Below are 22757 nucleotides of genomic sequence, written 5' to 3'. Positions count from 1 at the left end.
TCTCCCCCACCCTATGCCATGGCCCTATCCTTTTCCTGAGCCTCCTTTTCCACAATGTTGCTAAAAAATCCCAACAACAAAACCCTCTCGCCCTTGGCTTTCTTTATCAGGCTTGGCTCCCTTGCGCTCTAGCGCCTCTGACACTGCTCTTACAGTACTGGCTCACACATGTCACTGGTCCTTGTTTCCATTTTCTGAGTTTTTTAAAAAAATCTGAGTTGGATGGGGAGCTCCTTGTGCATCCACATCATTCTTTTTAGACAATTCCTCCTTTTCCTCCTCCTCAGAAATATTTTTCTTTGTTCTTTTTTTCTTTTCTTTTGTTTTTTTATATTTCTTCAGAATTTCATTCTTGAACACTTCCACCCTTTACGGGTTAACTTCCTCTGAAGAATTCTAATTCCTAGGCCTTCCCAGCTTCTAGTGCCTTCCCTTCTCAGACAGCCTTCCACCTAGTCTGTATTTAATTTGTACCTCTCAGGGCTGTTGTGAAAGTAAAAATGCACCTACCACAATACGTGGCACACAGTAGGTGCTATATTATGTACTTATTTTTTTGTTCGCTCCTCTATTAAAACATATGATCCTTACACACAGGGACTGGTTTTGCCTTTCTTCTAATTCACAGTGCTCTGTATGATGCCTGTTATTTAATTGTTGGTTGGCTTACCTTGGCATGGGATCCTGCCAATTCTTTTTCTGATCCCTAGGATGGCTGCTCTTCAAAAATCTATGGTGCCTGTTAGATTCTGACCAGCCTTCTTCTCTTCTATCTCAAACTCTAAGATGGAGTGGTCACTTTCTTCTAAGGTGCCTATGACTTACACTTCAGCAGGTACTTCCTCCATGTTGGTAAGAATCCAGAAATTATCTGTAAGTTAAGAAATCCTGAGCTACTCTGCTTTAGACAGAGTCCTCTAGCTGATCTACTGATAACTGAAGTCCCCCTTCTCCCATTCTATCATGCTTCCATATTGGACTTGCGACCTGTTTCTCAAATTCTTTTTAAAAATCTATTCTCTCCAGGTCATCCTAGTATACTGATAACAATATTGCTTCTGTTCCTGTTTCTGCTGAGACACAAATGCTCCTTACCTCATGCCGTCTCATCTGGGTCCTGGATTTCCTCAAGTCAATTTTTTTAATATACAAAAGCTATTCTGCCCACCCCATCCTCAGCCTATGTAAATTGGGTTTTAAATTTAAATTTTTAATTTTTAAATTTAAACACCCATTGGACTTCATGTACCTCTGCTGTTGCACGGTAATTCTAGGCTTGAGGAAGTGTCAACAAAGGCATGGAGACAGGAAAGTATAGGCTATATCTGTGGACACAGAATTAAGTCCAATCTGGCTGAAGCTTAGAGAGGAATAAATGACATAAAGCCAACAAGCCAGGGTGATATCAGTGTGGAGAGCCCCAAATGCCAGGGGAACTTTACTCAGTATGCCATAGGGAACTTTTGAGCAGAGGAATGATGTGCTGTGGCCTATGGAAAGATGACTGGAAGTAGGGAGAGTGGAGGTGGGGAGACATTTCAGGAGACTGTTACAATAGTCCAGGGAGGTGGAGATGAAGATCTCCATTAGGGTGGTTACAGTGAAAATGGAGAGAAGGCAGCAGAGACTGAAAGGATGTTTTGAAGGTTCCATCAGCATACTTGGTAACTGACTGGCACTGAAAGATGAGGAAATGACACAAGTCCAAAAACCCCATGATTTCAGACGTGGAGACAATGAGCAATAATTTCTCCTCCTCATCGTTCTCTACCTCCCAAGCAGTGTGCACACTTTGCGTTCACTTACTGTATGATCCTTCTCTGTGCTCTCCTGTTACTAAATTGCAACCTCTTTGAGACCAGTTTTGCCTCTTATCTTTATATCTCTCAAGCTCACAGTGAAGTTCTTTGCATATAGTAGATGTATGAAAAATATTTGTTCAATGAATGAAAAAGCAAACCCAAACTCTCATTTTCTTGAGTGCTCCAAGTCTGACCAAGCGCTTCCTCATACCCACCCTGTGAAAGAGGCAGTGCAGGTATGGCTCAGAGAGCTGAAGTCATTTGGTTACTCACGTGACTAAGAACTGTTGGAGCTGGGATTTGGACCCAGGTCTTTGGACTCCGAACATCAGTGCTCTACTGTGGAACACAGAAGTGGGGGCTGGACTTGGGTGGAAGGGTCACATATCCCCCTCAACCATTCACTCTCTCCTTCCCCCTTCCTGGTCTGGAACATGACCCATGGACCTCATTCTTTCCTCACCTCTTTCCTCTACTTTCAGGGGTGTGAGGAGGGTTAATTCATTCAGATCTGGATCTCTGCCCGAGGGCTAACTGTCCTGACCGATGAATGAATGCAAACACACCTGACCCCACCCCATGCTTCACATCCCAATCAGCTCCTCTGCTCTGGGCATCTTGCCATGTGCTCCGCCACTGTGTTCACTATCTCCCCGTTTTGCTCTGGGAAGAGGCGTGGCAATCAAGTGCCTCACGGCTCCCTTCATCATTCCTGGGACTCTTCAAACCAAAGCCCTCTTTCTTGGCCACCATTCTCTTACGGGTGCTTTTGTGCTGACTCCTCTTCCTTTTTGAGCATAGTAGTGACTATTTCACTTTTGTATTTGTATCTTTAGTACCTAGCATAGTGTCTGACACATAGTAGGTACTTCAAAAATCTAAATGCATTTTAATTAATGCAACCAACAATAATATTCCTCCTCGGATCCCTCTCCCACTCTGCTATAACTGGATTAGGCTAAGGGAGAATTTGAGAAAGGGGAAGGTAAGATGTGGAAGGGGGGGGAAGGAAGACAGAGGAAGGAGGAGGAAAAGAGGAACCAGACCACCACCGCTGCACCAAACCCCAAGGGAGTGCTAGCAATAGTGACTCAGTCAGGCTGGGTGTGTAACCTTGGCCTGGGACAGTCCAAAGTTCTTCTGAGAAGAAAGGGTAGTGTTGCCGTCATGCTTCCCCTCACCTGCACAGATGGGGCACTGGCCACTCTCCTGATCACGGTCACCATTCGTCTGTGGCTGGGGGGGCTGTCGTCTTGGCCTCACCTTCCTGCACTGCCGTGGACCTGGAGTGGCTAGAGGTCTGTTGGACAAACAATGCAGAATCTGTCACTAGCCACAAAGGAGTGACAGTGGCATAGTCACTACATCCAGAACTCTATTCCCAGGACTCACTATCAGTTCAGGGCCAGAGCTTTTATGTAAACCTACCTCCTCCAGACAGCTTTCCATGACTGACCCCACCCTGTCCTCTCAAGCTTTCCACTGAAAGGCCCTTCAGCTGTGTACACTTTGGTAATACTAGAATAACTGTGGTCAACAGATAACTCGTTACTCTGTAAAAATAACCCTCAGGGGGTTTGTGAGGGCTTTCACTCACTGGGTAGAGCTGTATATCTCTCTACTGACCAGAGGCTCCCAGCAGGGAGAATAAGAATGGTCCCAAATTTCTGTGGACACTGCTCCTGTCCATTCAACTCGGCAGTAGTAGCAGGTGGTAGCCCACTGAGACCCTGGGATCTGTCTGCCACAAAGCAGACAGTCATCAGAAGGATGTTAGGAAGAAGGTCATGGAAGCAAGAAAATTCCTTCCAAAGAGGACACATGGGGGGCCAAGGAGGGCAATTCTGAGTCGTTTGAGGGGAGGTGGTGTGGGGTTTCTCAGTTACCTTCTCCTTGGGTTTTGTAGCTTCTGTCTCTTTGTCCTTCTTGACTCATTCTCTGAGTTCTGCTTCTGTGACCCTGGCTCCTCAGCCACATCTGTCGACCCAAGATCATAGCTGTCATCATCATCCTCACTAATGACAACATCCCACATACGTACAGCACTTCAGGCTCAGAATCAGAGGCTCTCAGAGCTGGATGCTGGTACATCAGAGTCACCTTTAAACGACCATAGGTCTTCGAGGTGGATTTAGCACAATCAGTGAAATCATAGACCTGGTCCAAAAATACAGTGCAGCCTTACCTAAGTAGGAATGCCATCTACACAACAATTCTTATAGATGCCATCCCAACTCTACCTAAGTGTTACCAAGGGATTGGAAACTTCCTTTCTCTTGAGGCACTCCATTCCATTTTTTGGACCGTTCTTGTCAAACTGCTTTAGAAAGGCAGTGGGGTGCAATGGAAAGAACACTTAACTAGAAGGAAGACCTGGGTTCCAACTGCAGATATGCCACTTATTAGTTGTATGGTCTTGAGTAAATTTATTCAGCTTCTAGGAACCTTAGTTTTATCATCTGTAAAGTGCGGATAACAAGACCTACCCCACCTTACCTCACAAGGTCATTACAAAGATCAAATGGCATAATGGATGTGATCTTATTCGCACAACCAAATCTTTTATTAATTCCTTTTTACCAATGAAGGAAGTGAAGCCTCTAATCAGAATATAGGGGATTGTTAAGTGAGTGAGCACAGAGTTACAGCAAAAGAAACTGGCCATCCTTTAAGGAGAATTTCAACCAAGTTGTGGTAGCCTGCTGAGGTTCCCTTCTCTGCCCTGTATAACAAGGACTGGTCACCCAGCAAAGAGCCCACAATAACACGATGACAAATTCCTTAGTCCTCAATTCTGCCTTTTCAATACTCCCCTTATTTTTAAACAAAAGGATCCATCAGTCAAAGTACCATTACCTGAGGTCAGAGTCAACATGACGAGTGGATATCCTAAGATGATTTCCCCAAGGGAGTTGAGAAAACAATGAAATGGATAGGGTTTCCTCATCTTGAGATAGTGCAGTGTAGGGAACAGTGCTGGCTTTGGAGTCAGGAAGACCTGGGCTTGGATCCTGCTTCTGACACCTACTAGCTTTACAACCACAAGCAAATCACTGAACCTCCCTGAACACCGGTCTCCTCATTTGTAAAACTGGGCTAATAATACCAGGAGTACCCAATGCACTGGGCTGTTGTGAGGGGCAGGCGAGACCATGTATGGCAAGTGCTGTAAAAACTAACTATAAACTGCTACTAAGGAGACAGTTGTTGCTGCACGAAGCCTCCGGGCACCCAAAGGCTCACCATTAGTACTTGTTTTCCTAGAGGAGAATGTTTGGGAGGCAAGACGTCACAAATACCCACAATGAGACCATGGGGTGAACTCAGGTACACAGTGAAACCATAAAGGACATGAGGAATGAATGTGATACCATCCCTTCCCTTATTTTTCCCCCCAGAATGATAAATAATCCCTTTTCGTCTGAAAAAAAATATGATGCACAAATTATTTCCCTTCATCATTTTTTCTTATTCCTCAAGAATTCTCCCCCTTTTATTCTTCCTTCAATGTAAACAAACTGTCCAATTCTGTGCTTTAACTTTTTCTAACTGATATCTTGTTTGTGGACAGCCCTAAGTATTGGGGAAGGGGGGGTGGTGTATAAGGACGACAAATGCCAAAAAGAGTGGGGGGTTGGGAACCAAGGTAAAATATACATGAGATAGCCTAACCTGAGCTAGCTGTGTGGTTGGGGGATGGTTCCCCTTGATGGCACCCAAGACTCTTTGAGGTAGATGGAAGGGTCTGGCAGGCAGCAGAAAGCACCATGCGGGCTGAGCGTCCTAAAGCCCCAGGCTGTAGCTGCTGGAGGCGGCTTCTGAGTTCAGTCACCTGCCCGAGGCCCCTGCAGGGACAGAGAGAGAGTTAGCAATGTGCTTAGTTACAAGCACAAGACCAAGGGCCCCTTCTATGGTTACCAGAACTACATATTCTTTCCTTGACTGGGCAAGACATCAGAGCAAACAATGTGATCCTGCTTTTATAGGCTTCCAATCTGACCAAGACCTGGGTCTTGACTTTGGAGAACACAGCCTAATACAGACACCCAGATCCCACTCCCAAGGATATTCTATCTGGCCCACAGATCCTGGCCTGAAATGCCACCAATATCACACACATAAAAAATAACCAGGAATCAGCTACTCTGACACTTACTACTTCCATAACCTTGGAATATAACAACCTCCCTGGGTCTCTGTTTTCTCATTTGTAAAATGGGCTTGGACTACATGGCCTCTGAGGTTCCTTCCACTTCTATATCTAAGATAGTTTGTGTCCATTAGGCAGATGACTTTGAAGGTCCAGTCTATTTCAGACTGGGGGGGCCCCTGGAGGAACAGTTTAATGTGTATGTCAAATTGAGGGGCTATGAGGGTATGGGACTAGGTATTTTCATCAGGTGAAATACTGCCTTCAGAAGGACTGGATCTGTTGATCTACAAAGATGTTGTGAGGGTAAGGAGGGTAAGGAGGCAGCAAAGAAACCTGTCCCACAGTCCCTTGTCACTGTTCGGAAAAATGACTAGGTCAGCTTTAGGGTTAGGAAGAACTGGGGAGGTCAGGGAAGGGTGAAAAGGAATGGGAACAGGTTCAGGCCCCAATACTCCTATTCTGGAAGCTACACTTCTGCTCTGATAACATACAGTGTGAGAGACTAGCAGGAGTAGCAAACTCCACTGGAGACACCACAGCGAAGGGGCCTCCTCTGCTTCCCTCAGTGCATTCTCCCTCGCCCCTGGAGCTACATACGGCTGTGGTTCTGGGAAGAATGTTCTTCGGATGGCGGGGCTGGCAAGCCAAGGGCTGGCTTCAGGCGCTTGTACAGAGGATTCCACCTTTGATAAGGGAGATTAAAACACACGAAATACAAATGTTCACCACCAGGGAGCACCATTGGCAAACATCAGCTCACCAGGCCTCTCCCCACTATGCAGGTGTATATCTTTTCATCAATATCTGTGATCCAGTTTACAGTGTCTACGTTTATAGTGGATTTATGATTGATATATTATTTTTATGCACACGGACTGGAACCTTTTCTCCTATCCATTTCTGCCCACTGAAATCTTTTTCTTCTTTTGACACCCAGCTCAGGGGTAGTCACCTTGACTTGAAAATTATTTCTTGCCCACCTGAATGTCTCCTACCTATCCCTTTAAATGTTTAATTGATGCTTTTTCTTTTTTTATATTTTGTCACTTCCTAATACCTCATTTCCCCCTCTGTTAAATCTTCTCTTGTAACAAATACATAGAGTCAAGCAAAACAAAATGGCACAGAGGCCATGTCTGAAAATGTGAGTTCCACCCAAGGAGGCAGGCTTCTTCAGAGCACTCTGCATCCATGGGACTCTGCTAGAGTCACGTGCGTCAACGTTCTTTTCTTTTACACTAATGCGGTTGGGTAAATTATCATCCTGTCTCACTTCATAAAAGTCTTTCCCAGTTTCTCTGAGTAATGATAATACATTACATTCATCCTCTATAATTTCCTTAGCCATTCCCCAACTACCGGCACAGTGGAAAGAATGCTGGACCTGGAATCAGGGAGACTCCTCTCCATGAGATCAAATCTGGCCTCAGACACTTACTAGCTGTGTGATCCTGGACAAATCACTTAACCTTGTTTGCCTCAGTTTCCTCATCTGTAAAATGAGTTGGAGAAGGAAATGGCAAACCACTCCAGTATCTCGACAAGAAAACCCCAAAATGGGGTCATGAAGAATCAGACACGACTGAAAAAAGACTGAACATACACTCACTGGATGTCCACTTTCTGTCTAGCTCTTTGCTCTTACAAAAAGTGATGAAATAATTCCAAATTATTTTGGGCAGCTGGACCAAATCATAGTTCTAAGAACAGTGCATTAGTGAGGGCCCTCTGACACTTGTTATCTTGGCTAATCTGATGAATTGAGGTGAAACTTCAGAGTTATTTCAATCTGCAGTTCTCTTACTTGATTGGAGATATCTGCTGCAAATTTTTTTTTCTCAATTACTACTTCTCTAATTCTAGTTTCACTGATTTCAGTCATGTAAAAAAGTTTTTCAATTTCATGAAGCTGTTGATAATTTTATCATTTATGATGACCTCTATCCCTTGTTTAGTTAAGAATTATTCCCCAGCCATAGTTTTACTTCCTTCTCCTCCAATTTCTTAATGACATGACCTTTTATATTTAGGTCACACATTCATTTGGGACTTCTTGTGGTCTGTGGTTGGCCTAAATCTAATTTCTGCCAAATGACTTCAGTTTCCACTGAAATTCCATAATCCTATTTTCTGCCTATGTGCGTTTGTGCTTAGGGAGCACTTACAGTTAACTGATGTAGAGGAAGCCCTATGTTAAGAACCTGTGGGGGACGTAAAGATGAACATGACACAGTTCCTTAGTTTAATCACAATGATAAGATGGATATAAGAAAAATTGAGTGTAACTGTACACATGCATTTGCATCATGACATAGAAGAAATAGTGCTGAACTTAGAATCAAGAGATCTGGGTTCAAATTCCACCTTAGACAATTACCAGATGTGTGAACATGGCAAAGTATTTAACCTACGATAGCCTTGATTTCCTCATCTGGAAAATGGGTATAGTGTTAGAACCTACTTCTTTACGGGATGAATACTTAAATTACGTATCTCTTTCTGTGCAAGCTTCAAACCATTATATGAATATGACAAACCTGATAAAAGTTTAATGACTGATTCTAATTATGTATAGATTTGTACACATGAACACAGAAATTTACATATGTATGGTTCTGACTCTCCTTGTCCTATGATTTCTAATTGGGTCCCAATAGTGGTACAGGAAGAGGAGGAAGCACATAGGTTGTTCCCTGAGTACCCTTTTAATTTCTGACACACCTGATTGTGGTCAAGTGTTTGAGAGTTCTCAGGGTCTTCTCTGGGCTCCAACAGAGAACGCACACGAAGGAACATGAGACCAAAGGGCTGCCGACGGTTGAAGGGCTGGCTGCAAGTCACTCGAAGCCTATCCCAGCTCTCACTTGCTGCTGAGGCCAGAAAATCCCCTGAAGAATCGGAAGGAGAAGGAATGAATGAGGTTATAAAGGAACAAAAAAGGAGAGAGGATGAGAAGGTAAGAGAGGAAACAAATAGTAGGAAGAGGAGGAAGACAAGAGAAGGAAAGGGAAGAAAGACAAAATTAGGAAGGAGGTGGAGGATGGGAAGGAGAAAAGGAAAGAAGGTGGTAGGAAAAGAAACAGAGATATGGGAGCATGAGGAGATCACAGAAGGGAGGAGGAAGAGAACAAGACAAAGAAAGAGGCAGGAAATGTAAACACAGGAAAGGGAAGGAAGAAGAAGATATGTGGATAGAAGGAAGAGAGAACAGAAAGGAAAGAGGAGGAAGGGAAAAAGAGCTTGCCTTCTCATATTCTCCCTCAGGCGAGAGAGTACAAAGGGTCTGACCAGGTGCAGCTGAGCCTTGCAGCCAAAAGAAAGGCCAGGTCTGGCCTAGCCTGCCTTACTAGCTTCATTTCCCACCATGCCCCAGCAGCACCACCTCCTTGGCCCCCCAGCAGCAGCCACCTTCTCAGTATTCCTGCATTACTTCTGTCTGCTATGGCTAATGTTCAACACTGGGACAAACAGGAGCAGAAGGCCTGGCTTATAGGTAGCACACAGCAGACACTGGAAACTCTTTATCATCAACCTCCCAAACCACCTCCTAAATGACATGATTGAGACGGTCTTCTCCAGTCTGGGTTTACATGGAATATTACTACCCAAACTGATTAAGCAACAAGATTTATGAAGTGGCTACTGCACGCCAGGTGCTAGGACAAAAATGAAACAATCCCTGAGCCTAAGAAGCTGACATCATGTCTATTCTATCAGTCCTCTCCTGCCACACACATCGCATATCATCTTTATACATTTACACACACTCTATACAAACCCCTTCCAAAAAGAGTCCATCACTGCCACCTGCCACACGCACACACACTCAATATTATACCTTGCACACACAGATCAGACATTATACATATTTATCACCCCTCACCCTCATCCCGATGCATAGACCCAACACATCCATGACCTCCTACACACCCAGTATCGCACCCTTTACACACAACAGACCAAACATCTCACATACCCAATACTACCCTCTGTATCCCTAATATCAAACCCTTTATGCGTAGACCTAATATCACTGTCTATACATTCACATACCCAAGATCATACCCCTTATACAAAGACCTATTCTCTCACACAGCCTGTAAGCACGAAATATATTTTCACTTTGCATATATACTCTACGTCCAATATCATATACCATATACCTCCTCAAAATATACACATAAAAAATATATATATATATATACATACACATACCCCACACGCCTTCCCATAGAGCATCATTCCTTCATGCTAAATTCCATCACACTTTGCACATACCTACACCCTCTCTCTCTCTCTTCCCCTCTCCTCTTTACCGTCTTTAAACATGCGGACCCCTGAACGGTTTTTTCCCAGTTTGGAGTCAGCTGGTGACATCAGTGTGGCCATGGGAAGCAGGGTCAGAAAAGGCCTGCCTGGGGGCCAGGAGGAACGTCCCACATCCACCTGCAAGAAGGCGCAGCCACAGTTCCCTAGGGACAAACAGGGCAGGAGAGTGATGAGCACTTTCTTTTTACTTGTAGACAATTGGCTGGGGGGTTGAATATGAGCCAATTAGCTTTTGCTAAGAGTACTCTCTTCCTTCCAGGACTTGATTTAGACAGGGCTAAATCTTGGCTCTGTCTAATGACTTTTGGGTGCTTCAACACCATCCAAGCCATCCCCCTCTGCCCATGAAGAAGTCTCTGCTAATCCTTGCCAAGCCCTTTCACTTCATATTATCCCTATTATATAGCCTTCTCAATTTACACAGCCCCATCTCCTCCAAGAAGCCTCTGCCTACCCCAATCCCTTCAGCAGCTCACGGCTATGATTTGGCATAGATGACAACTACTTCTTAGTACCTGAGGCCTATCTCTTGGATCAGATTGGGAAAGGGGGAATTCCTGAAGGCAGAGATCAGTGTGTGTTCTCCCCTCTCAGACTAGGAGCGTCCTCAAGGCAGATTCTCTCCCTTTAAATCAGAAGGTCCCTGAGGAATCACTGAGGACAGGGACCCAGGTTCCCACATTAGACTTAGGTCTCTTCGTCCTTGTTTTTCCTCAAGTGTGAAATGACTCTACCCATGGCAGCTGTTCAGTGTTTACAACCAAAATGACCTTATTCAATGGTTGTCAAAGTGTCAATGACCCTAGAGGTCTCTGAGATCCTTTCAGGGTATCTGCAAGGTCAAAACTCTTTTCATAATAATACTGTTGTTTTAATTTCTGATGTGGTTAATATTGATAGCTATAACCCCCACACATGAAAGCTCTTCAAGGGTCCTCAGTAATTTATAAGTGTAAAGGGGTCCTGAGACCAAGAAGTTTGAGAACTGCTGAACCCCCCTTGGAAGTGAATCTGGAGTGGATCTTAGTGCTCTTGCTGTCCTCCTCCTCCACCCTGTACCACAAGGGTCCTGGCTATATTTCCTTACCCACATCAATATAACTGATGGGCACAGTCCGTTCCAGCTGCAGCTCCACCTTGAGCTGCCCACTGCGGTCCTGAGGGGAGCAAAGCCAAGGCCTCACTGGTTCATTTGGGTCCAGCAGGTTTTCCACAGGGTACCTGGAGTCCTGGGCCAGGGGCCACAAAAAAGAGTGGAGGTCATCAAAGGGAGGCCTCGTTGAGCCAGAAGGAAGGGGGTTCCTCAGAGTGGGGGGGATACCTTTGAGAATAAGCCCCAACTTCTTGTGCCAAGGAAAGCTAGAGAAGTTGGTTTTCCTTTATTTTACCCGAGAGGATCATCTGAGAAGGAGCAGCAGAGTAGGTGACAGTGGAAGAAAGGCTAACACAATGCCATGAGAACAGGAGCTCCCACGTGGGCTCAGCTCTGTCATTCCCCCACTTGCTCTGGCTCAGGGCCACTGTTGCCACTATCTGACTCCAGCCTCAGAGGGCAAGGATGTTCCCCAACATTCTGGTCTGACCTGTGATTTCATCAGCACAGAGAGGTCCCCGGGGGAACATTCTCTACTTCTGCTTTGTAAATTATAGTCTTAAAGTTACTAGGGGCATTGAGAGTTTAAGTGACTCACTCAGGATCACACAACCAGTATGTGTCAGGTGGGACTTGAACCCAGGTTTCCTGACTCTGAGGAGGGCTCTCTATGCGCTTGATGTAACACTACTAATCTAAGAAAAAAGATCTGCCTTATGATTAATAATTTTCATTTATACAGTATGTTAAGGTTTAAAAAAGTGCTTTCCTCATAATATCCTGAGAGGTAGATAGTCTAAGTATTATTATTCCCATTTTATAGATGGGGAGACTAAGTGACTTTCTCCAGGCTACGTGTATTAGGAGCTGATTTTACCCAGTTCTCCCAATGCCAAGTCCAGCATCCCTATATGGCCTATCACAAATGCTGGGGAGGGAAGTGTCACAAAGGGCAACCAAATGGCTGTTCAGGCATCTCCTTCCTAAGCACGTGGATCCACCTGGTTGGGAATCGTATCTCCCCTAGTAAACTGGAGGCTTTCCAAGAGGAGAGCTGTGTCCTTCTATCAGATCAAGGGCCACATCCCCGCCATCAGATCTGGGGCACCCCAAGAACAGGACCACACTTCCCCCCTGACTCAGAGGTGCCCAAGGGCTGCATCTTTTACCCCACGGAGGATCCTATTGGCCTGAATTTTCCCCGTTACCTGAGAGGAGAATGATACCACGTGACTGATCTTCACAGGAGCCATGAGGCGGTGTAAAAACAGTCACAGAAGGTGGGCAGCCACAAGCCCCTTCTCTCAAGATGCACGCAAACCCTGTCACCACATTGGCCCTCTCAGCTTCTTCTTGGTCCCTTCAGTAGACGATGATTCTGAGGAGAAAGAAATGTGGAGGGAGTGTGGGGCAGGGTGAAGCAAGAGAAGAAAATGTGCCCAAAGGAACAGTCCACTTATCTATTGGGAAAGAAGCATCCGTGAAGTGGTCAATTTGTATACAAACAGACAGCCCTCAACTAGGTGCAGTGAAAGGACATCGGGAAGGAAGGCCTGTTCTGGTCTCTGAGAAACATCTAGTCTCTTCTAGCAAAGAAGCACACCCAAGAAACAAATGGAGAACAAATGCAAAATAACATTTAACTATCCCCTCTGCCTGCAGCGTCTTTTCCTCCAATTTACCTTCTAACAGACAACAGCTGCACAATTTAAGCAAGTCATTCATGCTCTTTGAACCTGTATTTCCTTAACTATAAAATAGGGCTAATGAAGATTCTCCTGCCTCCCCCCCCCCCGACTATCTTGAGAAAATCACTTTGTGAATCATCAGTAATGATATAAACGTGAGTTATTCATAGGCAATCACGGACAAGTCACTGAACCCTCTCTGAGCCTTGGTTTCCTCATAGGGTCAATGTAAGAAAAATAACTTGGTAAAATTGAAGTCCCATCAAATTGAGAGTTATGATTCTGTATACTACTCTTCCTAATGCACACTCTTCTCCTGCTCAAAAATAAACGATGGCTCCCCACTGCCTACAGGATAAAATCCAGACTGCTCCACCTTCCATTCCAAAGTCTCTGGGGGCTGCCCCTAGCCTTACTTTTCCAATCACATTTCCCACTGGTCCCCTTCTTACACCCTATACTTACACTCTCCAGCCAGGCCATCCTTCCACTGAGCCTGGAACATACCTGTGCTTTCTCACATTTATGCCTTTCCCTCTTCTGCCTGGAATGCCCTATCTCAGTTTCTACTGACTGAATTCAAAGCCATAGTTTAAACCCTATTTCAAATTCTCCCTTCCATGAAGCCTTTAATTATGCCACTTAAAGATCTCTCTCCTCTGAACTTAATACTTATATAGTCTGTACCATTTCTATAGCATTTATCATGTACTGAGAAGCAGTGGGGTATCATGGAAAGAGGACGGAGTTGTGGGTTCAAATCCTTGCCATTTAGTAGCTATCTGGTAATTTTTCTTCTCAAAGGTTTAGTTTTCTTATCTGTAAAATAACACTTCATACTACCTTTCTCATAAGGTTATTATGCAAAAACTTGTATAAATGTCAAAGCACATGAGAGATGGGAGCTATACACTGTCTTGTACAATAGTTGCCTGTGAGCTCCAGGAGGACAGGGACCTGTCTTCTTCTATCTATCCCCTACAGCAACCAGAACATGCCCGTGCAGGACAAATTCAATTAAAAACACGGTGAACATATGAATTGCATAGAGATTTGTCTGTGGTCTGAGTGCATATGGAGTAGAAGGGGTTGTAGGAGGTATGGTGGGTTTGGCTACTTGGTTTGGTCAGTGGAATGTTAAACCAGACAGGGTCGTGTTGGGTAGAGAGCATAGGTAGTGATTAGTGAGACAGGAATTGTGCAGTGTAGAGAGATTAGGCCAGTCAAAGAATGCATATGAGAGGATGCTGGGAAAAAGCATGTCAATGGGTGTAGCTACATGAGGGGTGGTGTGCCTGTATTTAGACTCTGTTAGAGAACGGTATATGGTGGTATTAGGGGGTGAGGTAAGGAATGAAGTAGAGCATTAGGGTTGGTCATATAAGTACAGTGTGAGTAAGAAAAATTCATTGTAAGGGAATAGAACAGATGCAGTGGGTGAGAATGATGAGAGTATGCATGTGGATAGGAAATCCAATGGCCACTGGGAATGAGGCCAAGGGTGTGTAGGTCTAGTCACTATGTATGAGAATGTGTGCAGTGGGGAGCAGCTGGGGGCTAAAGAGGATAACAAGAGGGTTTAAAGAGTGGATTAGTGGTGCATTGTAAGGGTATGTGCAGTGAGGTTATAGGGGAAAGAGATGGGCTGCATGTACGTAGTGGAGGAATCTGTTTTTGTGTGTAATGTATCATACGGATAATATAGGGAATGTGGGGGAAAGCAGGTCAGCATGAGTGTGAGGGAATGTGCAGTGTGGAGGGTACAGGGGATAAGACGGGGTGCATAATGGGGAATGGGTAGTGTCATGTGGTCAGGAATTGTGAATGTTAGGTGGGTTGCTGTGTGCATACATATGTGAAGGAATATGCAATTTGAGATATCTGAGGTACACACACACTATTCAGGAGATGTGGAAGGGATGTATGTAGATTCTTGGGTATGCATGTGTCTAGAGCCATCCAGTCTGTGTGCAGGGGATGTCACCCAGTGTGTAGGGACCTAGGGAATGGGACAGGGTATATGAGGTCCATTTAAAGACTTGTAAGAATATTCAATGAGGGATAAAGTAGATAGATCAGGGCAGGTAGGGCTGGTCATATGTAAGGGGTATACAATGTAGTGGATGTAAGGAGTGGTTGTAGGGCAGGTCAGTGGGGAAGGAGGTATTGATTTGTAACATAGAACAAGGAGAGAGTACAGGAAATGAGCCACGGTGTAAAGGGCTGGCTGGTGGGGAGAGATGGAGAGATTCACAGGGTAGGTTTGAGTGTGAGGATGGAAGCAAATTGGCCCCACAAATCATTCTCTACCTATAATTTTCAATCTCTTCTAATGGGTTGGTTCCAACCCTACAAAATAGCCCAGATCTTCCTAGCCATAAAAAAAAAACCCTCAAGTGACCCTACCATCCCCTCAGGCTATTATCCTTTATCTCTCTTCCCTTTCCCAGAAGGGGTGTATAGTCCCGGACAACCACTTCCTCACCTCCCACTCCCTTAACCCTAGGCAAAGAGGCTTCTGACTTCAACACTCTACAACAGGCCTGCACGACCCACCACTGATTATGGCTGCAGCCTGTGGCAAGTCAAAGGATTTCCTCTACATATAAAGGATGTTCTTCTCTACATTTTTCATGGGCCTTGGAAATCCTTTGGTGGCCTGCAGGCTGCAGGTTGCACAGGCCAGTTCTACAGTAACTATGCTCTCCAAAGTTCCAAACGATCTCTAAATTTCCCCCTTACACTGTTGGGTATTTTGCTCCTGGATACTCTCTTTGAGTTTCTGTGACTAGGTTCCTTCTCTGAACCCTTCCTTTCTGTCTGATGGCTCCTTCTCAAGTCTCCTTTGTGGAATCACTCCCCACATCTTACCCCAGCTCCTCCTCCCCTCCCTCCAACCGTATGTGTGTGTGTGTGTGTGTGTGTGTGTGTGTGTGTGTGCGCGTGTGTTCTCTAAAGTTCAGGTCTTGAGCCCTCTTCTCTTTTCTTTCTCTCTCTGAGACTTCATCAGCTCCCTCAAGTTTAAATACTGTATTCTCCAGGAAGGTGACTCCTAAAATCTACATTCTTCACATCCTCCTATCTATCCCTTTCTCTCTACTCATACTTCAGTTTAATTCGATAATTAAGTGTCTATTCACTGTGCTAAGTACCCGGGATATAAGAAAAAGAAGAAGTCCTTGCCCTCAAGGAGCTTACAATCTAAAGAAGGGGAAGACCAGACACATAAGGAAGCTGACAATGGTGGAGGTGAGGGTCTTACTTCTTTCTATCCCTTTCCTTGCTGGATCTCTACTCTGGGCCTTCCCGCTGGCTGTCGCCGATTCCTGGAATGTTCTCCCTCCTCAATCTCCGACTCCCCTCCACCCTTGCTTCCTTCAAATCCAACTAAAATTCGGTCCTCTACAGAAGCCCTTCAATGCTAGGATCTTCCCTCTGTCGGTTATTTCCTAGTCTTCTTGTTGTACGTAGCTGTTTCCTTGCTGTCTGCCCCATTTGACTATGAACTGGGTTTGTTTTCCTGCCTTTCTTTGCACCCTCCGCGCCTGGAACGCTTTGTTGTTGTTGAGTCGTTTCAATTGTGTCCGGCTCTCCGTAATCCCGTTTAGGGTTTTCTTGTAACGATACTGGACTGGTTTGCCATTTCCTTCTCTAGCTCATTTTCAATATGAGGAAACCGAGACAAACAGGGTTAAGTGATTTGCCCAGGTTCACAATTAGTAGGTGTCTGCCGCCACCTTTGACCTTGGGTCTTCCAGATTCCAAGCCCGGACCTCTACCCCCTTCGCCAGCTAGCTGTCCCAGCCTGGAACACAGTGGGCATTTAATAAGTGCTTGCAGATTCGTCTTGCTGAGAGCCTCCTCCCCTCCCGCCAGGATCGCGGAGCCTGCTTGCCGGTCTCCCTGTCCCAGCTCTCTCCCCACTCCGGTCCAAAGGGATCTTCCTAAAGTTCAGGTCCTCGAGCTTCTACACAAGCTGCCCCCAACCTACCTTTCCAGCCTCACTTTTCATTCCTCCCCTTCTCGCGTCTCCAGCCACATCGCCTAGGTTCCCGCCACTACAGCACTCTGACCTCCAACCTCCAACCCCTGGCCCCGCCCTCGCGCGGGCTCCCTTTACTCGCTTAGGGAGAGAAGGCGCGACTTTCTATTTCTGGGCGTCCTCTCCTAGGTAACTTTCCACATCACAATCTTTCAGTGCACACTGGGACCCGTAGTCCTCAGAGCCGGGAGTTGCGATGTGGAAGGGGGGAGGAGCGTTGAGCGTGAGCTAAGGGAGCATCACCCAAGTGCGTCCTTTCCTCGGACCATACTGGGCCCTAGAGGAGTAGTCAGGAAGAGTTTCAGAGAAAGAGATGCACAGCTTCCCTCAACTAGACCTACGCTTACATTATTCATAGGACTGGGGAATGTTTCCAAAGCTTGGCGGTTCCGTTGGGGACATACGGAAGCAGTCCGGAGGGAGGAGCAGGACGACGCTCCCTCAAACACTGACAGCACCTTTAGGTTGCTTCGAGGCCCCGCCCCTCCCGGACCAAGCTGCCGCCGATGATTGGCTAGGAGATACCGAACGGCGGAAGCAGCTGACGCTAAAACTGAGGGGGCGGACGCAGGCGCAGAGCGAGAGTGGGGAAGATGGCGGCGGTGGTGGAGGTGGAGGTTGGAGGTGCCGCCGGCGAACGGGACCTGGAGGAGGTGAGAGGCCTGGGGGGATCCCTAGAGAGTCTGAGGAGCGGTCCCTGGGGGAAGGTCCCCGGGCGACGGGTGACAGGCGTGGGGGAGGGACAAGGGCCTGAGGGGTCACGGGGGGGCGGACCCTCGAAGGCTCCCGGGGACCAGCGATGGAGCTCCGAAGGCGCAGGGCCTGAGGGAGCCCCTGCAGGACGAGAGCGGGTGCTGAGGAGGGGCGACTGAGGGGGTCACTGGGGCGCTAGTGCATCCTGAGAAGAGAGGGGAGGGGAGGGCGTGCCAAGGAGGGTCACTGAGGGGAAAGCTTGGAGAGGCAGCGAAACGGGGGAACTACAGTGGTAGTTTCGGAATAGAGAAGACCTGAGTTCGAATCCTAAATTTGCAACCAAGTACCGATGTGACCTTGGGCAGTCAAGTAATAAGCACTTATTATGTTCCTGCTGTTTGCCAGGCTCTGTGATAGATGCTGGGTGTGCAGATACAAAAATGAGACCGGTTCTGGCTTCAAGGAATTTTCATTTTCCTGGGCACTTCACTGTTTTGGGCACCTCTTTCCTTCTGTATAAAATGAGGGGGTTGAACCAGAGCTGTCAGGCTCCTTCAGTCTCTAAATCTATGATCCTGTAGTCGGACAGGGAAGATGGTGCAGAAGTCACTAGGATAGAGGGGAAAGGACTTTGAAGGGTCAAGAAGGAAGCCCGGTGGGTCCAGGGAGAGAAAAGAGTGCCTTTCTAGCAAAGGGAAAGTCACCTACCTGTTAACATCTGTGGAAGCGTGTTATAGAATCGTGGAGATTTGGTGATTGCTAGGCAACTAGTTAGTAAGAGCTCTGCCTGGGCCCATAAAAAGGGGAAAGGAGCCTCTGAGCCAGGGGGAGCCAAGGGTGTCACAAGTAGGGGCTAGAGGATAGATGAGAGACTGAGCCTGAGAAATTGATAAGAATTGAGAAACTTAAGCTTTTTGTCCTAGCAGTCTCTGGCTGGAATTCAGAAGAACCAGGTTCCTGTAGTTCCCTGCCTGCTAACTTGCTCTGTGAGCTTGGCCTAAGTTTTCTTATCTAATGATTATCTGTCACTGGAGCAGTCTGGAGCCAACAGAGACTAATTGGCTGTCTGTAAAGAATATTTCAACTTGGACTAGATGCCTTCAGAGGTCCCTTCCAGCCCTAGGATTCTGAGATACTAATGATATAGTGCGTATGAAAGCATTTTGAAAATTGATCAATTGATGACCATTAAATTATAAGCACCCTTTTAGAGGGACTGTTTTTGCCTTTATTGGTATTCCTACTGCTTGGCCAGTTACTAGCACATAGTAGACGCTTAATAAATGCTTTTTGACGTGCCAGATTCTGTGCTAAGCATTGGGGATACAAAGACAAAAGTGAAACAGGCCTTGTCCTCGAGAAGTTTGTAATGTAGCAGGGGAGACAGCACGTACATATGTGAGTATGTACACATGATATATACCAGACAAATAGATAATTTTGAGAGGAAGTACACTAGAAGCTTGGGGACCTGGAAGGTTTCATGTAGAAGTTGGTGGTTGAGCTAGATCTTGAAGGAACCCAGGAATTCCAAGAGGCAGAAGAGAGAAGGGAGTGAATTCCTAGCATGGAGGAAAAATGCAGAGTTGTAAAGACAGGGAGGTGGATTGAGAATTCTCCTGTGTTTGGATCATAAAGTGCATGGAGAGTAGTAATGTTTAGGGAGCCTAGAAAGGTTAAAAGAGCCAGATTAGGAAAAGATTTAAGTCCCATTGTATTTATAATGAATTATAATTTGTCCTAGAATTAACAAGAAGCCACTGGAGTTTGAATTGGATTGGGGACAGGTAACATGATCAGACCTTCTGATTAGAAAAATTGCTTGAATAGCTGTATGGAGGATGGTTTGGAATGAGGAAAGGCTTGAAGTAGAGAGACCAATTAGGAACCTGTTCCGTTTATCCAGGTGAAAAGTGATAAGGGCTTGAACTAGTGTGGTTGTTGTGTGAGTGTAGAAGAGAGGAGAGGGGGAATATTCAAAAGATAGAAACAAGATTTAGCAGCTGACTGAGGATGTGCAGGGTGAGTGAGAGTGATAAGTCAAGAATGATATCGAAGCTGGGAACCTGGGTGTTCTAAAGGATGTTGTTGTCCTGTAATGATTATAGAGTAGTTCAGAAAAGGAGTGAGTTTGTGGGGAAAGAGGAGTTGTGATCCACATCTAAATGTGAACTAGGCAGCTGGCAATGGAAAATTGAGGTTCAGGAGAGAGACTCTGAAAATAAGAAAATGTAGAAAAAAGAGAAGGTCTAAGATAACTTTTGGGGTCCACTCACATTTGGTGTAACAAGGATGAAGATCCAACAAAGGAGACAGAGGAGGAAAACCAGGAGAGAACAGTGTCACAAAAACAGAAGAAAATGTGTTCAATAGTGTGTAATGCTGTAGAGAGGTAAAGAAAGATGAGGCTTGATCATTTCTAAAATATATAGAGAATTAAGACAAATTTATGAGAACACAAGCCATTCCCCAATTGATGAACGGTCAAAGGATATGAACAGACAGTTCTCAGGTGGAGAAATTAAAGCCATCTGTAGTCATATGAAAAAATGCTCTAAATCGTTATTGATTAGAGAAATGCAAATCAAAACAACCCTGACGTACCACGTCACACCTATCAGATTGGCCAACATGACAAAACAGGAAAATGATAAATGTTGGAGAAGATGTAGGAAAATTGGAACACTAATACATTGTTGGTGGAGTTGTGAAATGATCCAGCCATTTTGGAGAACGATTTGGAACTATGCCCAAAGGGCTACAAGAATGTGCATACCCTTTGATCCAGCAATAGCACTTCTAGGGCTATATCCCAAAGAGATCAAACAAATGGGAAAAGGACCCACATGCACAAAAATATACATAGCAGCTCTTTTTGTGGTGGCAAAGAATTGGAAATTGAGAGGATGCCCATCAATTGGGGAATGGCTGAGCAAGTTGTGGTATATGAATGTAATGGAATACTATTGTGCTATAAGAAATGATGAACAGGCTGACTTCAGAAAAACCTGGGAAGACTTTGTATGGTCTGATGCTGAGTGAAGTGAGCTTCAGAACCAAAAGGACTTTGTACACAATAGCAGCCATGTTATGCAACGACTAAGAATGTTAAACTGAACCCTTCTCAGCATTACAAGGATCTAAGACACCTCCAGAGGCCTCAGGATGGAAAATGCTGTCCACATTCAAAGAAAGAACTATGGAAGTCGAATCGCTCTCACTTATTTTTACCTTCTGTTGAGTTTTGTTTCATCTTTCTGATGGTTCCTCCTATTGGTTTTAATTTTTACTTACAACTTCACTAATGTGAAAATATGTTTAATAGGAATGTAAATGTAAAGCCTATATCAGATTATGCTCTGTCTTGGGGAGGGGGGGAGGAAGGGGGAGAAAAATTTTCAACTCAAAAGCATATGGAAGTGATTGTTGATTAACCAAAATAAATTAATAAAACTAAAAAAAAAAGATGAGGCTTGAGAAGAGACCGTTAGATTTAGTAATTAAGAGATAATTGGTAACTTCGGAGAGAGCAGTTTCAGCTGAGCAATGTAGTTGGAAGTCAGATTTCAAGGGATTGAGAAGAGGAAGAGAGAAGTATGAAGTATTATATACATGTAAGGTGAGATGGGTATATAATTTAAGTATCATGGCCTACTGACCTTATGGGTGGTCAGAGATATAGCTAAATATAAAAGAAATACAAGCCTTATGGGATTTGTACTACATTTCTTCTCTTCTAATTTCTGAGACATCCTTGTTTCTGAATGGTGTCTTTGCATTATAACTTGTGGGAATAAAACCTAGGACCTGGCTTCTCATATAACTATCTGTTAGTCCCTTGAGAGGGGACCCAAGTAACTGGTTTTATATGTTGAGGAAAATGATCAAGGTATAATATATATAAATACAATATGAAAATGTGCTTAAAGCACTTTGAAAACCTTAAACATAAACATAAGCTATTATTATTATAAATTATTGTTTGACTAGAAACTCTAGACTGGTAGAAACTCCTACGTTTGATTTAGGAACTAACTTTAGAGTGAGAATATTGCCAACATACTGTACTGTAAAAGGACCAGGCATTTCTCACCTCTGTGGCTCTACCTGAATTTGAGAATCCTTCATCCACAGAGGAGAGCATTTAATACTCTTTGCATCTGGCACCAGTATCACAGAACTGTAAAAGTTATTAGATTTGTTCATCTTGGACCCAAAGGGCAGATCTAGGAGCAGAGGAAGGAAGTTGCCGAGAAACAGAGTTAGATTTAATGTAAGGAAAATTTTCTAACAAGTAAAGCTGTCAAAAAGTGTGGTGGGTTTTCTCATGAGGTAGCGAGTTGCCGGTCATTGAAGGTCTTTAAGCAGAGGCTGAGTGGCTGTAATATTGGAGATGTTTTGGAGAAGATTCCTGCTTAGGTATGGTTTGAACTAAATGATTTCAAGTTCCTTCCAACTCTTAGAATCTCTGAACTTTTTAGAGTTGGAAGGGACATTGAAGATCATCTCCAGAAACCCAGAGATGGGAAGTGACTTGCTGGAGGCCATGTATTAGCAGAGCAGAGACAAAAATCCAGGTTCAATGTTCTCTCCCCTCTTAACTTTGTAAATATACAATAATGAGCAGTTAAAATGTTAGTTATTATCAAACTGCCCAACTGTAGTAGTAGAGGGTTTATACTCCTATGGAGTCTCAGTTATCCAAAGAAGAAGAGCCTGAAAGCTCTTTAGATAATGAACAACTTGGCTGAGTGGTAGGACTGATGCATTTTCATTTCCTTTGGAAAAATGGCTCCTGCCATGTGCAAGAATTGTAGAGGCAGCTATGAGGAACACGGGTTTAAGATGTTGTTAACACAATACGAGCTGTGAAGGGGGAGCTGTTAGTCCATCTATTATGTATGTTCCTTACTAGAAGCTTGTATTATTTTCCCCCTTTGGATAATCCTAAAACTTG

General features: G+C 44.8%; 2 protein-coding genes across 4 annotated transcripts in view; one reads left to right on the top strand and one right to left on the bottom strand.

Annotated features, from left to right (window-relative positions):
* The window catches only part of LOC110195009 (short transient receptor potential channel 2), a 32472-nt gene extending 15178 nt beyond the window's left edge, over positions 1–17294 (bottom strand). The window contains exons 1-9 of one of the 3 annotated variants that reach the window (XM_078156992.1): positions 17057–17294; positions 12586–12755; positions 11372–11513; positions 10272–10427; positions 8677–8843; positions 6553–6638; positions 5475–5647; positions 3689–3779; positions 2984–3102 (exon numbers count right to left, since the gene is read on the bottom strand). In XM_078156992.1, coding sequence (XP_078013118.1) covers positions 2984–3102; positions 3689–3779; positions 5475–5647; positions 6553–6638; positions 8677–8843; positions 10272–10427; positions 11372–11513; positions 12586–12630 — 979 coding nt within the window. In that variant the 5' untranslated portion in view covers positions 12631–12755; positions 17057–17294. Of the gene's footprint in view, positions 1–2983; positions 3103–3688; positions 3780–5474; positions 5648–6552; positions 6639–8676; positions 10428–11371; positions 11514–12585; positions 12756–17056 lie in introns of those variants that run through there. The other 2 variants (XM_078156991.1, XM_078156993.1) reach the window with 2 other exon arrangements.
* Positions 17295–17665: 371 nt separating this feature from the next.
* The window catches only part of RNF121 (ring finger protein 121), a 93676-nt gene continuing 88584 nt past the window's right edge, over positions 17666–22757 (top strand). Inside the window, exon 1 of the mRNA XM_020967652.2 lies at positions 17666–17760. Within this exon, the coding sequence (XP_020823311.1) occupies positions 17701–17760 (60 nt within the window). The 5' untranslated portion in view covers positions 17666–17700. The remainder of the gene's footprint in view (positions 17761–22757) is intronic.

This window comes from Phascolarctos cinereus, unplaced genomic scaffold (assembly GCF_003287225.1).
Source record: "Phascolarctos cinereus isolate Bilbo 61053 unplaced genomic scaffold, phaCin_HiC Scaffold_726;HRSCAF=1367, whole genome shotgun sequence".
NCBI lineage: Eukaryota > Metazoa > Chordata > Mammalia > Diprotodontia > Phascolarctidae > Phascolarctos > Phascolarctos cinereus.
Note: the sequence above shows the minus strand (reverse complement) of the source record. Positions and strands in the feature narration are given on the sequence as shown.